The sequence below is a fragment of the Propithecus coquereli genome, unplaced genomic scaffold (assembly GCF_000956105.1).
Source record: "Propithecus coquereli isolate 6110/MARCELLA unplaced genomic scaffold, Pcoq_1.0 Scaffold560, whole genome shotgun sequence".
NCBI classification, from domain to species: domain Eukaryota; kingdom Metazoa; phylum Chordata; class Mammalia; order Primates; family Indriidae; genus Propithecus; species Propithecus coquereli.
This window is the reverse complement of record NW_012151508.1, coordinates 703,148-718,371: the sequence shown is the minus strand read 5'-3', so window position 1 is coordinate 718,371 and position 15,224 is coordinate 703,148. Positions and strand designations below refer to the sequence as shown.

The window sequence follows — 15,224 nt, the reverse complement described above, 5'->3', positions numbered from 1 at the left end:
AAGACTCTATCTCAAAAAAAAAAAAAAAATGAAAAAAGAAAAATTTACGTGCAAATCTTATGAATAGAGATATAGAAATCCTAAAAAATAATGTCAAGTCAAACTTTTCACTATATTAAAGGAATAATACACCATGACCAAGTAGCATTTATCCTAGGAATGCAAGAATGATTTAATATTAGAAAATACATTAACCTGGCTTTGTATTTATAAGTCAGAAGTTATTAGAGACTTTGAGAAAAGACATTTAAAATTCAGTACACATTTCTGATCGAAACACACTAGTGCCAAAATATCTGATAATACTAAATTCAGAGTAGAAAGGTACCATCTTAACATGATGTATGTACCAGTGTTGCCGCCACACCAGATGGAGTCTGCGGTCACTGCCACTGAAGCAAAGAATGAGAAGAGGACGTCTGCTGTCACCAAGGCCACTTAACGTTGTCCTCTGGGAAAGAGATAATTATTAAGATCATATTAAAAATTATCACTTAACTCATGATGTGATTATCTAAAAAACCAAAAGAGTCATCTACAGAGCCTTAGAATTCGTGAGACTTCAGTGAGTTGTCCTAATAGAGGGAGATTGGTCACCAACTTCCCTACATAGCAACGACTTGTTATACTGACAACTATGTTCCATCCACAAAGCCACAGCAATAAAAGTGTTTAATCATGAACCTGTCTAGAAACGTTTCATATGAACAATAACAGCCAACATTTATAACTTACTACAGTTACTCATTTATTTCTTTGGATAACTTCTGAGAGAGATGCCCTCATTTCATTAATGAGCAAAGAATGTACAGAATATTTCAGACAATGAAGGTTTTTGATTTTGTTTTGTTTTTGGTGTCAGATGAGTTGTTCCAGGTGGTTGGCTGCCTATCAGAATCATCAGAGGAGTTCTAAACCCGCTGACATTGGCATCTCTCCCAGACCTACTGAACCCAGATCTGCAGAATTAAAAATCCTTTACATACTCTTTCTGTTCTTCCTAAGTATTTGGTCTATTTAAAAAGTTAATTTGTGTTATAATTTTTTCACTGAATGTATATGTTCAAATGTACATTTTCACATAAATTTAGAAGCAGGTGCACGTTTTTTCATTAGGATATTCTGTGAATCTACATTTTACTAGCACAAAAGAACCTCCTCAAAAGAGCACTGGGCCAGGAGTCAGAAATTTCTAGTTCTAGATGGCTTTGGAGAAGCCACTTGTCCATTGTAGGCCTAGTTTACCTGTCCGAGGAGAACAGGGCTGCGTCTGTGAGTCAGTGACTTCAGGTCTCTTCCAGGCCAGCTCTCTAGTACTCACGGAAGTGTCCCAAAGCTATCCCAGGTCTTACTCCACTAAAGAAGCATGCTCTTTAATTAAAAAACCTTCCTACAAAGAAACTCCAGGCCCAGGTGGCTTTAGGAGTAAATTCTGTCAAATGTTTAATGAGGAAATAATACCGACACCATACAAAGTCTTCCCAAAAAATGACAGAGAAAGGAACACTTCTCAACCATTTAGTAACTTGTTTCAGATTTTAAACTGATACTAAAATCAGGCAAAGGCATTTAACAAAAACTACAAACCAACATCGATTATGAACCTGTAGGCAAAACTCCACTAATGCGAGCAGACGGAGGGGCTTATCCAAAGAGCGCAAAGTGGGTCCGGCAGCCGTGAATCGGTCCACGTGATTTGCTTCAGCAGCAGACCACGGGGGAGTCCGAGGTCCTCTCAGTAGATTCAGGGGAACAAGAAACTTGGAAATCAAACGTCCATTTCTGGTTTTTACAAAAACTCTGACTAAACTAGGAATAAAAGGAGACTTCTTCAAATTCATAAGGGACATCTATGGAAAATCCTACAGTTAACATGATACTTACTGTAGAAAAACCAGGTAAGTTTTTTCTAGCGTGTGGGACAAGACAGTGACGTCCTGTCTGCTCAGAGCTGTCACGGCTGTTGTGCTCAGTTCCCCGCCAGGACAGCAGGGCAGGAGAGGGGAGACAGAAGGCGTACCAACCAGAAAGGAAGAAACCGGATGCTTTCTTTTTTCATAGATGGCACGATTGTCTCCACAGAAAATCCAAAGACTCTACAAAAAACTACGAAGCTTTAAAGAGTGAGTTTGCCAAGCTCGCGCGTTATTGTGCTCAAGTGCGGAAATTACTTGTGTATTTATGTATTAGCAATGAGCAATTAGAAATTAAAATTTTAAAATATACCATACAAAGCATCAAAAAAAAACCGTGAAATACTTAAGGATAGATCAAACAAAATATGTGCAGGATTTGAATACGGAAATCTATATAACAGTAAAGAGAAATCGAAGTGTCTAAGTACGAGTAGTATATTGTGTTCGTGGATTTGAGCCATTTTATTATCAAGATGTCAAATGATTTTTTTATGAAGATGCCAAGGGAATTCAGCGCAGAGAGGATGACCCTTTAGATAAATAGAGTCCGTGACAATTGGACAGCCCTGTGCAAAATGAGAGCCTCTGCCAGCGTCGTATACATACGTTGACCTTATGCAAAAATTAACTCAAATTGGTCATAGGCGTAAATGTAAAACCTTAAAAGTATACAATTTCTGTAAAAAAAACACATAGAAATCTGCGTAGCCTTTAATTAGTTAGGCAACAATTTTTTAGGACACAAAAAGCACAAATTCTAAAAGAAAAGATTGATAAATTGGACTTCAGAGTAAAACTCTTACGTTCTTCAAAAGATACAGTTAAGAAAATGAAGATAAGCCTCACAGACTTTTAGAAAACATTTCCAAAATATGTACCTGATAAGTAAGTGGTAAATTGAATGCACAGAGAATTCTCAATAATGAGAAAACAACCGAATTTAAATATTGGCAAAAGATTTGAACAACTGTATCACCAAAAAGAAGTATGATTGTTGACGGTATAATATCATAAAAATAATGATTTTTATAGTTTAATCTAGAAAAAGGATTAAGATACATGGCAACATAGCTACAAGTCAAGAGGCCATCGACGCAAATTGCGTGAAATCCCGCTGAGGTCCTCGGAGGACAGGTGCCAGTCCTCTTCGTGTGCGACCTGGGTGAGTCCAGGGTTGTGCTCCCGACGCTGGGGTGACCACCAGAGCACAGGAAGAGGGTGCACGACTGTCCCGGTCAGTAGCGCCCTGGCCTGTGTAGGGTAGAAGACACCTTGTCTCCGTGGAGACACAGCTCACGCCAGAGCTGAGGCAGGAAGTCTGCAGGATGAGCCTGGAGCTTCTGCAAGGGCCAGGAAGGGAGGAAGTGCTGAAAACAAAAAACAAACAAAAGGCCCAGCGCATTGATGGGGGCATGTCCAAGGGACATGGGAGCCAACTGAAAAGGCTCCCGGTGGCTAAAGCTGGAAAAATCTAAGCAACAATGTAAGTAAAGAATGGGAGAGTGTGGACAAGTCTCCATGCGGGAGAATTCCTGTGCAAAAGAATAACTTACGTAGCTACTTTACCTTTAGGGATGAGACACACGAGTCCTCATTCCCAGGTATAGGCTACACATCGTGACTTCCTCCCAAAGAGAATAATACTAGAGGGGGTAAATAAAAGAGTAACTTTACATTAGCGATACCTGACAAACAGCACCTCAGCCAGGTGGCCAGGCCGCGTCAGTGCCGGGAAGGCATATCAATGGTGGGGACCTTGGTGTGACGTGGTAGACGGGTACTTCCTCCCAAGACCCGTAGCCCCAGTCTCATGGGAGAAACGTCAGCTCAGATCGAGGGATGTTCTGCAAATAGCCGGCCAGGACGCAAACCTCTCGGCATCACTAGAAACAAGGGAAGTCTGAGAAACTGTCACAGCCACGAGGGGCCTGAGGGACCCTAAATGGGGTCCCAGGACAGAAAGAGGACGTGAGGTAGAAACTGAGGAAATCTGAATGAAGTATGGATTTAAGTTTAATAAGATAACCTGCTGTTTGCTCAGATTTTATCAATGATTTGAAAAAGCATCTTGTATGTCCATCTTACAGAAAACTACCAAATGCAAGTTCAGAATTTTTTTTAAAGTGCTTTGTCCTTTTTTTGTAATTATTTTACAGTTGTGATTTAAGCAGTTTTCCTCTTGATAATACTTGGCATTTGATTTAGTATTTATCTCGTGATTTCAGATCTCACCGTGGGCCATTTCAGTAACATCTCCATTGTAGGTCGAGGTGAAAGTTCCAGGTGGTGTGGTTTTCCTTTCACTTCCGTCCTTGTGGAATTGAAATGACGTCAGGAGGGGGCGAGAGGTGCTTTCTGGAGCACACGTGTCATCCTGACCAACCACGTGGCGTCTGGTGAGCGTCCGCTGCTGGTCGTCGCCGTGCGCAGACCTGGGTAGGCCCTGGAGTGGTGTCCGTCGGGGGCTCTAGCTAGTCAAATTCGGGGAGGCGTTGATGCTCTCCATGACCGGTGTTTTCCATTTCATTATCTTTTTTGTTATTTCCGCCCCTACTTTACCCCACTTAAAAAAAGTAAACTGGTAGTTTCTTTTCTCTGTTTAAATAATGAAAATCGCTCAGATTTGTCTTTCTTAGTCGCGTCCATACAACAGGAACTGCCCTGGTGAAACAGGCTTGGGGAAAACTGCCAGATTTAAAAGACAAGTAAAACCGCTCTTTCCACCTGAATCACTTACCGTCTGTTTTCACATATATGTAGGTGGCACAGAAAGACCTAAGGAAAGTACCCTGAGGAGTATTTGGGCAGCGTTTTAACGTGATTTACTGCCAGAATTTCAGCTCCAGTCACTTGGCGTTGAAGAGGCTGTGGAGTGTGGCGCTTGCTCCGTGGAGCGAAGCTGCCGGCGGCGCAGACCCCGCGGCAGTCGTGCTCTCTGCGCCGGGCGGGCCCCACGTACAGTAGCAGCCGCTGGTTTAATTACTTTCTTACAAACTGTTGTGCTTCCTTTAGGTGGTTAGCGTTCTGTATGCAAAGAAATCCTTTAAAGGCAAATTAGTAACTTCCTGGGAGAGAGAGACGTTTTTAAAACTCGGAGCCCAGATTGCTCTGAACAGCTGCCCTGATGTGTTCCCGGGGCTAGGAGAGTCCCGACACAGGGTGCTGGGAACGTGTCCCGTTTATGTCTTGGCTCATGGCGAGAACTCACTCAACTTCCCACTTTTAAGTTACTTTAAATAAGAGGCTTTTAGTTTTCATTTGTTCAAGAAATGTGCTGCTGTTCTTACTCCTGAGTGTCCATCCGTGAACAGAGCAGACGTGGTCCTGCCTCCGGCGGCCCTGACCTGGACGCGGGAACGGTGGCGAGCGCCATGAGGCCCAGCGTGCCGGCCAGGAGGCAGGTGACCAGGCTGAGGACACAGTACTCTGATCTGGTGGTTGGTGGCACCTTCCGGAGACATGGCAGGCACTGCAGGCAGACGAGGGATGTGGAGATCCAGGCTGGGAGAAGTCAGAGAATGGGTCTGTTATGTGTGGGTTTGACGCTGGGCCAGCTGCTGTCCGTCTTCATAACTGTGTCGTGTTGTTGGAGGCTAAACCCCAATCTTGCTTGTACAGAAGGACCCTGAAGTCAGATGGAGGAGTTTTAATAATAGTTTTTGCCAGATCTGTGCGAGGCTTCAAGCTGGCTGGCAACGCACAACCTCCAAACTTCTGCACTCGTTGCTTGAGGAATCTTACCACAATTTCTAGAGATGCTGTTTGTTCTACATTAATAGAGAGTTCATGTACTTTAGAAAAGTATATGTAATTTCTTAAACATCTTTAGGTAGAAAATAGACTCAAACTGTCAATGCCTTGGAAATTTCCTTTCCTTTAATTTCTACATTTGATGTCACTAGATGTAAGTCATTCTAAGAGCCTTCTAAAAAGAACATCACTAATATATTTCAAATGCACAAAGAAAGTTCACAAGAGTGGTTTCCTTCACCTGGCCAAACCCCCCAGCTCTGCTCCAAACCATGGGGAGGTGCTGGAGGTCAGGCCGGGACCGGAAATCTGAGGGTGTCCTTGGAAATCACTGGTTCCTTTGGTGCCTCTGGGTTTGTCTGACTTTGGTAAGGAAGACCAGATCTGTACGTGGAACTGAGCACCGAGGTGTGACTTCAGCCGCAGATATTCTAAAGTACTGCATGTCTTCATCCAAATTATTTTCCTTCGTAGTTTGTTTATAAGACTAATCCAGAAATGTTTATTTTTATGTTATGAAAAGAATTCTGGCCAAGAATAAGCAAGTTACATGAGGACGGTAATTAGAGCATCTGTCTCTTATGAAAAATGTGAATATTGTTTTTTCCTGGTTGGCCTTACACGGAGTTCATCCTCAGCATGGTTGCCGACTGAAAACGATCAGGTGGGTGCCGGCTAGGTGCTCGATGGGGTGAAGCCAAGCGTGAGCTGAAGAATATGCAGATGCGAGTCACCAAATATAGCGAGCCCAGTCCTGACTGCGCGGGGCACCGCGAGATGATAGGGTGTTCGCGGAAAGATACAATTTACAGGTCAAAATGTAATAATAACCTTTCACTGTGTAAATTGAAAATTAACCTTGTGAGTATTGGATCATTTGCAGCTTATAGAGAAGTTTTATTGGAAAGAACATCTCAGAGCTTCACTTCAATTTCGCATTTGAAGTTGTGTTGCGGAAGTGTTACTTTGCTGCCTTTGGATGTGTTGTTTCTGTTGGCTTCCACGCGTCTTTTTTTGGTGCCGTGCTGTAGAGCGCGTTGCTAATGCTCTAAATTATAGGACTGGATCATCTGCAGCGTGAGTCTACACTCTCGGTGTACTTCGGGCCAGAGAGGCAGAGAGTGAGAGTTCTAATTCGAGCTCCGTTGGTGACACACTGTTTAACATCTAACATTCGCAGAGAGCCCTGGCGCTGTGGTGTCCTTAGCAGGGCCCTGTGGTCACCTGTCGCCCAGCATCACTGCAGCGTAGCAACAGTGTCAGCGTGTGCCACTGCGACTGCGGGGCCCAGGGCCCCAGCGCAGCTCGCCGTCCTCACGGGTGGTCCTCTCCGCACGGTGGAGCAGGACAGCGTCCCGTCCTGGCTTCAGCACCGGCTGAATCGGGGTTGTCCTCGGTGGGCACGTCCTCATGTTTCCTAACAAAACACAAGCACTGCAAGCACAGAATCTCTAGACTGCAGTTTCTCTCAAATCACAGCTTGGTAAGGAAAAAAAAGAAAAAGTCCGAATGGACTGTCATTTCTCACAGTATTTGACAAGCATCAAGCATTGGACCTGTTACTCTGTGTAATTTATCTTCTTGCGGGAGGGCACAGAGATCTTACTAAGATACTTAACCAAAATAGGCAAGAATCAAAATTTGCTGATTTCATTGATTTTCCACAAAAGAGAGACATCCATTACATATTGAGAGAGGGGAGCTTCCAGTGTTAAAGTCCCTGCAGTCTCCCAGACACCCAGCGTACTCTCGAAATGCAGCAAAACGAAATGCAATACTTCAGATAGGCTCTGGCCAGCCAGAAAAACAGTAGAAATTCAGGACCTTTGATTGATTCTTGTTTTATGTTTCATCTTAATTTCTTTAAATTTAGTATTCCAGCCTGTTGAACACATTTTCAAATTCGATCTCACCCATTAAAAGGACTGCTTTTAATTTTTCAGTCCACCACAGAAGCAGGTATTAAGCAGCAAGGAGACAGGGCCAGACTTCTTCCTGGGGTGTGACCTTGAGCCAGCACCGCGGCCCGGGGCCCACCCCAGCCCTCTGCTGAGTGTCTGCGGCTGTCCTGTGTTTGTCGCCCTGGCAAGCTCTCTGACCGCCGCGTTGCTTCTGGGATGCTTTCCCGAGGCAACCGGTGGCCTCACGCGTCACTGGTCTCCCGTAGGTCGCCCTGGTGCAGTGGACGGAGAGCGTGGGCCTCACCCTGGTCAACCGGGACCTCGCCTCCATGCAGCTGAAGACGCCTGGTGGCCAGATCCTCACCTTCCGCATCCTGCAGCTGTTCCCGTTCACCTCGGAGAGCAAGCGGATGGGGGTCATCGTCAGGGTACCTGCTACGGCTTGTTGTGCGAGGGCTGCTGCAGGGTCGGTGCCGTGTCGGCCACTCAGTGTCTCCTCTGCGTTATTTTAAGACAGATAAAAAGTTTTCCCAAAAGGAAAGTTAGAAGTTAAATATTTACTCACATTCCTATGCTTGTTACAGTTTTTCAAAAAAACTGGAATCTAAACTAATTATTGATGGCTGGGAAGCTAGTGTGGTTCTAGTGAGATGAAATCGCTGTCCTAAGATGACTAAGGCAGAATCAGTAAAAGGCGTGACTTATTGATTTTTGAGGTCATCTCAGAAGCTATACTGTTTTCACTGAAAGCAGCATGCCCAAAGATTTTGCCTTCGCAGTGGCTCATGGCCGTTACAGCTGCTGAGATACACCTCTGTTAACATTTTTTAGCATGTTCCAAAAGTGTATCTTGGAAGTTGACTCAACAATGAAGCATTCCATCAAACTATGAAAATTTAAGAGAATTAGTCAGCTCAAGTCATATATCCATTAACAAATTTTATTTCAAACACTTCAGTGTAGTGTCTCAAGATGCGCAGCTGTTCTCAGCGCTTGACTGCAGGAGCACCGAAGGGCGGGCACGGTCCTCTGAGTGGAAGGCGTGTGGCAGCTGGCGCAGGGGCTGCGCTCCCATCGGCCAGCAGGGGCTTGCTGTGAGTGACGCAGCCTCGATGTGCCCGTGTGTGTTTTCCTTCTATTGCAGGATGAGTCCACAGCAGAAATCACGTTTTATATGAAAGGGGCAGACGTTGCCATGTCCTCCATCGTCCAGTATAACGATTGGCTGGAAGAGGAGGTGAGTGAGTGACTTCGTAACGTCGTACAAAATGTTTCTGTAAAATTTATTGAACAGGTGACTGAAAAATAGATCCTTTCCCCACCTTGTAGACACTGGTGTCGTTGGAATAAGTTGAGCCATCGTGATTTCAAACTAGACACTGACAGGTTGCCAAAGACAGCATTATTTTTTCCACTAAATTATTTTAAATGCTTACAGTTCTTTTCAATTTCATAAAGCAGAAACGTTAGGCATCCTGTTTAATCATAAATGGCTTTCTTTCCATATAAATAACTATTTTTGTTTTGTGTGTGAATACCTGTAGATACATATAAATAGGTCCTTATTTATAATAGTGAAAAAAATAGCATTAATCATTCCCTATAGAATTCTGAACTAACATTGTATATATAACCAAAGTCATATTTTAATATATTTCATTTGCGAAATAAATATTTGCAAGGAGATTTTAATTAGAATTTCACTCTAATGCTAATTTGTACATAAGATTCACTTAAAATAGAAATAAAATACAAATATAAGCAATCCTGTATTTCATTAAATTCTCCCTAAATAAATACGATTTGTAGTTTTAGCCTCATGAGGCTGTTGCTTATCGCTAAGTCTGTGTATTCATTGGTAGTTGGTTTCGGAGTAAAACTACAGTCCTGTAACTGTGAACTGACCCTCCTTGCTGCATGCACGTTCAGGGTTGGTCCCACTCGTCTCTCGTCCGCCCTCGGACCCCAGGGACGGTCTGTCCGTACTGCAGCCACCCCGACGCAATGCACAGCGGCATTGGCAATATTAATCAATACCTCCTTCAGGGCTCTTTGATGTAATCATGGACGTGAATAAATTAAACTCCCTGAAGACCCAGTAAAATGCCATAAAAATTACTTTTGGTCATAATGATGTGCAATTAATTGTGAAATACTTGTTTAATTTATTTAGCTTTATGAGGTCAAATCAATAAATGTCTTGCAACAGACAGATAATGTCAGATTGTTTTTCACAAAGATAACTTTATTAAAAATCCTGTGTACATTTATTTTCTCAACATTGTATTTTCTTTCCATAGATAAATCTTTTGACCCTTCACCGATGTCTTTGTAGAATACTATTATAGTCTGAAAGCCTTTTACTTTACTACAAGAAATAAATAAAAACAGCAGGTTCTCAGAGTCTGAGTTTATAGGGAATTATTTTGTTTTAAGCAAGCTCCCCAGAATTGGATTCTCGGCTATAAACTTTTGTCCTCACATGTTTAAAAAGAACGCAAAACTTTTCACATCATATAACAGAAAGGGCCGATTTTTGAAAACCTGCAAGATAAGAATATGTAAGTCTGTGAACAGACTTAAAGTCATGCTGTTCTGGACGGATGCAGGGTTGAGAGGAGTGGCTTCCCTCCCTCTAAACACGAACTGAATTAGCCCCAGACATAGTGTCACAAAGGAGACAAGTGCGGTTGACCCTGCACGACACGGGTTGGAGGCCCCCCCACAGTCAAAACTCTGCATATAACCTTTGACTCCCCCAGGCTTAACCAAGAATAGCTTCCTATTGACCAGAAGTCTTAGCTATGACAAGCAGTTGATTAGCACATACCTTGTGTGTTATGTGCATTGTGTGTTATCTTCTTGCAGTGGAGTAGGCTGCAGAAAAGAAAAGTACAAGGAAGAGAAAATATATTTACAATTCTTTAGTGAAATTGGCTCATCATAAAGGTCTTCCCCCTCCTCCTCTTCACGAAGAGGGGGTACAGGAGGAGGTGGGGGGTGGTTTTGCTGTCTCTGGGGTGGCAGAGGCAGAAGAAGATCCACAGGTAGGACCCGTGCAGTTCGGGCCCGTGCTGTTCGAGGGTCAGCTGTAGTTAAGATGGGGAAGCACAGAGGCATGATGGGGTTACAGCCCCACCTCCTGTAATCGCAGCGAGCATCACCTCCATTGTCTCCTGTGACCCTTGACCCTGCAGAGGTCACTGTCCATTTCTCAAAGGAGGGGACTGGGAGGACACACAGCTGGGGGATGTGCAGAGCGGGACTCGGGGCGCTAGACCCAGGCTCTCCCCGAGCTCTTCCTGCCATCCCTGCAGCCTCCAAATTTGGCAGCATGCATCAGCTCCAATAAGCTGGATGAATTAAAAAGGAATATTCAAAAAATATGAATAATAATTTTTATTTACCTGCAGATTAACCTTTTATAACAAAATGTAGTAAACTGGCTCTATTAGGTTGGATATCCCACCTAGAGGGCTCACTTCTGCCCTAGAGAGACGGTGGGGGTGCCGGGGCAGGGGGCGCGTGTTCATCCTTCCCGAAGGGTTTGCGGGTGTGGCACAGCGGTGCCGATCGCTTACCAGGGCTTTTCCTGGATGGCGCAAGGCAGGGGCCCGGTCTCTGCTCCTCAGCAGCCTGCAGGGCTGGCCTCTGCTTCCGTGCGCGCGCCCCTGCAGAGAGCTGCGGGAGCCTCCATCGGGGCTCCCTTGCGTCCCTTCCCCTAACATTGGACTCTTCGATATTCAGTCGTAACATTGCATGACCAGGTTCACTGGTGTTTGATTTTCTTTCCATTAAAAATAGTAGCTAATTAGTTTGTTCAGAATGTATTTGCTTAAATACATGGTCACATTGTCCACTTTACATTTTTAAACGTATATTGGAAATAGTGTTTTTGATTGGTTATTCTCTAGCTGTAACACAGAGTTCTCTCCCCTTGAAGTTTGCTGAGATTACCTTTAGAAGACCGTTCTCCCTGTGTGTCATGGTGACAGCAGGTGACAGTGTGGTGACAGGTGTAGCACTGCATCTGCTGGGTCTCTGTCCAAGAACTGCCTTCATCTCAGGGCCCCTAGACTGGAGCCAGGAGCGTCTGCCCGGGCTGCGAAAGGTCTTGGACTTTCAAGGAAGATGTGGTCACCACTGATTTCTCTGCGTTGTCAACCACAGATGCCAAAAACAGGCTACGCGTGCTGGAGATAGCAGCTCTGAAAACATTAACGTCTGACTGGCTCTGCGGTATTTGAAATCCGGGAGGGAGTCGACAGGAGCTGGGTGCAGGCAACTGAGACATCCCCGGGACCTTCAGGCGGAGATCAGCGTCATCTGCCGGCGAGAGTCCCCACGGGACCCTTTCAAAGGACATTATTCTTGATGAGCAGAGACCATCAGTTTCAGAAATTGACAGTTCAGACAGTGGGGCTTACTGTTCATCACATTTTTTAAAATTTATTATTTATAAATACCAGCTGTGCAGCTTGGGCCTGCTTCCCTCAGCACCTCGTAGTGACTCTCAGAACTTCTTGTCTGTGTGTCTGTCCCCAGGGGAGCAGGCCCCGCACGGCCTCTGCACCCCTGCCCTGCTTGACACAGCAGAGGTGCTCCGAGGAGGGGTCCCTGACACCTGTCCTCCCTTTGCTGTCACGGAGCCCAGCACCCTCCCGTCCCACACATGGGTCCCTCTTCTTGTCTGCAGCCCCCAGGAGACCCAGCCTTGCCCCTCCGCCTCCATCTGCCTCACTGGCCCTGCTCCTTCTCTGCCGGCACTGCCTGTACCCAGGAGGACAGGCTGAGTCTCGGAAACACGCTCCCACTCATCTGCAGGCAGCCCTGCTAGGCTTCCCCTCTGGTCACCTGTCGTGTCCCACAACCCATGAGGGAGGGACCAGGTTCACTCTGCACGTGAAAGAACAGCCCAGGAAGGCCCTGGGACTGGCTCCGGCAGCCCTGCCCGTTCCTTCTGGCTAGTGGGTGTCCAGGTGGGAACCCGAGGGGCAGTGAGTGATGTAGCAATGTGGTCTCCCCGTGTTTTAAGACCAGACCCTGTCCACATAAACGCTATGCAGGTCTCGACCGTGTATGGACGTCGTGGTATGCTTTTGGAAGTACAGGTGAAACTTCCAGTAGAATTTGTGTGGTTTAAATGGGGGAGCACTGTCATTAGCTCCGAACATGTTTGCTCTGGCTCCGCCCGCAGCCCTGATCCTGAGAGCCTGTCCAGTCCGCCACCAGGTGACACTGCTGGATTTTTACCTCTGATGGGGAAATGGCATTTTATTAGATTAAATATGAAGTGTCCAATTTCAAATCAAAAGTGTACTTATTGTGTCTCAAACAAGGAGCGGTAGAGTTAATCAAAGTATGTGCCTAAACTACCGACACAGTTTTGCCATCTTAACAGTAGCTTGTTTGTGCTGCAGCGAAGAAGCCTGGAGAGTGAGTGGTGATGAAATCACAAAAGGAATTTTGTTTTCCACAGCTTGTTGAGAATTGAATATTTTTCCCTGCAAGAAGTGGCCCAAAGCCTGGAGGAAGTGGGAGTCAGTCGGTGCAAGGTCTGGTGAATACGGGGGATGACAGAGAGTTTCCAAGTCCAGCCTCTGTAGTTTGAGCAGCATTGTTTGTGCGGCGTGTGGTCAAACATTGTATAACAAGGGGATTGGCCTGTCTCTACTGACCAGTCTCGGCTGCTTAGTCACAAGCATCCTCATCATTTCATCCAGTTGGTTGCAACAGACATCCGCTGTAATCGACTGACCAGGTTTCATGAAGCTGTAGTGGATGATACCAGCGCCGGACCACCAAACGGACACCATTAGCTTTTTTTGATGAATATTCAGTTTGGGACTGTGTTTCAGCACATCATCTTTATCCAGCCATTGTGCCGAATGCTTGTGATTGTCAAAAAGAATCGATTTTTCATCACACATCACAATACAGTGTAGAAATGGTTCACCTTTATGTTGTGACAGCAAAGGTGAGCTTTGAGACGATTTCTCTTCTGACGCTCATTTAATTCATGCGGATCCCATCTATCCAGCTTCCCTACCTTGCCCATTTGTTTCAACTGGTCCAATAATGTTGGAGTAGTAACGTCAAACCTTGCTGCTAATTCACACGAAAGTTGAAATGACTTCGCTTCCACTACAGCTTTCAGTTCATCATTATCCACCTTGATCTCAGGTAGCCCACGTGGCTCATTTTTGAAATGAAAATCACCAGAATGGAGCTTAAACCATCCACCTACTGTGCGTTCATTAGCCACATCCTTCCCAAAGACTTCGTTGATATTTCGAGCTGCCTGCACTGCATTGGTTCCACTATAGAACTCATATTCAAAAATAACACAAATGTTTGACTTATCCGTGGTTTTACAAAAATTGCTCTAAAAAAAAATTTGGTAGATAATCACAAGCCAAAGCATGCATTTGAAAGAATGAGGATGTACCTTCACGATAGAGAAAAAAAAAAAGTGTCAAACTTAGTACTTAAGGAAATTGGACACTTCATACTTAGTAACCTAATATTAATTTGATGCCGTCTGTGACTACACACAGAACGTATTTCCATTTCCTGTTTTAACATGGAAATCAAGTCCTGGGACTTGGGCGGGGCTCGCTGTCCCTGCCCTGAGACTGACCACAGGGCAGGGCACATGAGCTTTGGGGTTTGGCCTGAGTCCCCCGGACGCAGCTCTCAGCTCTGCCCCATTCCTGTCCTTCCATGGCACAGAGGCCAGCAGGGACCCACGGCCGGCCAGGGAAACGCAGATTAAAATACTGCAAGAGCTCCCATTGGCTGTTAGTCTCAGGACAATGCTACTATGAACTCGTTTCTGCCAATAAGGAAACCGAGGAGCAGAAAGATTAGGTGTTTTACCCAAGAACACTGGGGTAGAACCTGCAGAAACAGTTTCCAGACTCGGCTTTCTGGTTTTAAATCCATGCTCTTAATCTCCACTCCAGGTGAGCCCTCCCCCTCCTCCCACCCCCATTCACCTGAGTTGGGAGATTAAAATAAGTTTTATGTAAAATCATCACTCCTCTAATGCCGTATGTCACTTCAGTGATCATGCTTAGCTTCCATCTCGTGAAGAACAGCTACTGCGTAATCTGCATTTCATGTTCACCTCTTTCCCAAGTTTCTCTGTTCGTGGACACTCAGTGCTGCCCGTGGGACACATGAGCACATGGCCACGGCGGTCCCCAGAGCGTGGTGCTGACCCCTCACGCACGGTCAGAGGGCTCTGTGGGACCCGCCTGTGACAGCCTCTCCTTTTCAGTGTGGGAACATGGCTCGGGAAGGGCTGCGGACACTTGTGGTTGCCAAGCGGGCTCTGACGGAGGAGCAGTACCAGGACTTCGAGGTGAGCTGGCTCCCGTGTGTCCCATCATGGGTGACATCCCTCCCTCCTCAGCACTTGCTGCTTCAGCTAATGCGAGTTTTTGCTGTCTTCGTGCGAAATTGTGAGTTGGTATCACTACAGCCTAGGCAGGCACTGGACTGACCCTGTGCCGGCTTTCTGTCTGCTGGGAGAGGGACCCCAGAGCAAACAGCCACAGAATGGCCTTAAAATTGTAAATTTTCAGGTGCCTGAGTCCTCAGTGATTACAGAGCAACCACGCTCAGCACACTCACAGAGTACGCACATGTGTGC

General features: G+C 45.5%; 1 protein-coding gene across 1 annotated transcript in view; it reads left to right on the top strand.

Moving 5' to 3' along the window:
• Positions 1-15,224, top strand: part of ATP9B (ATPase, class II, type 9B) — a 244,986-nt gene that overhangs the window by 192,411 nt on the left and 37,351 nt on the right. The window contains exons 16-18 of the mRNA XM_012657822.1: positions 7,834-7,995; positions 8,712-8,804; positions 14,850-14,933. Of these exons, the coding sequence (XP_012513276.1) occupies positions 7,834-7,995; positions 8,712-8,804; positions 14,850-14,933 (339 nt within the window). The remainder of the gene's footprint in view (positions 1-7,833; positions 7,996-8,711; positions 8,805-14,849; positions 14,934-15,224) is intronic.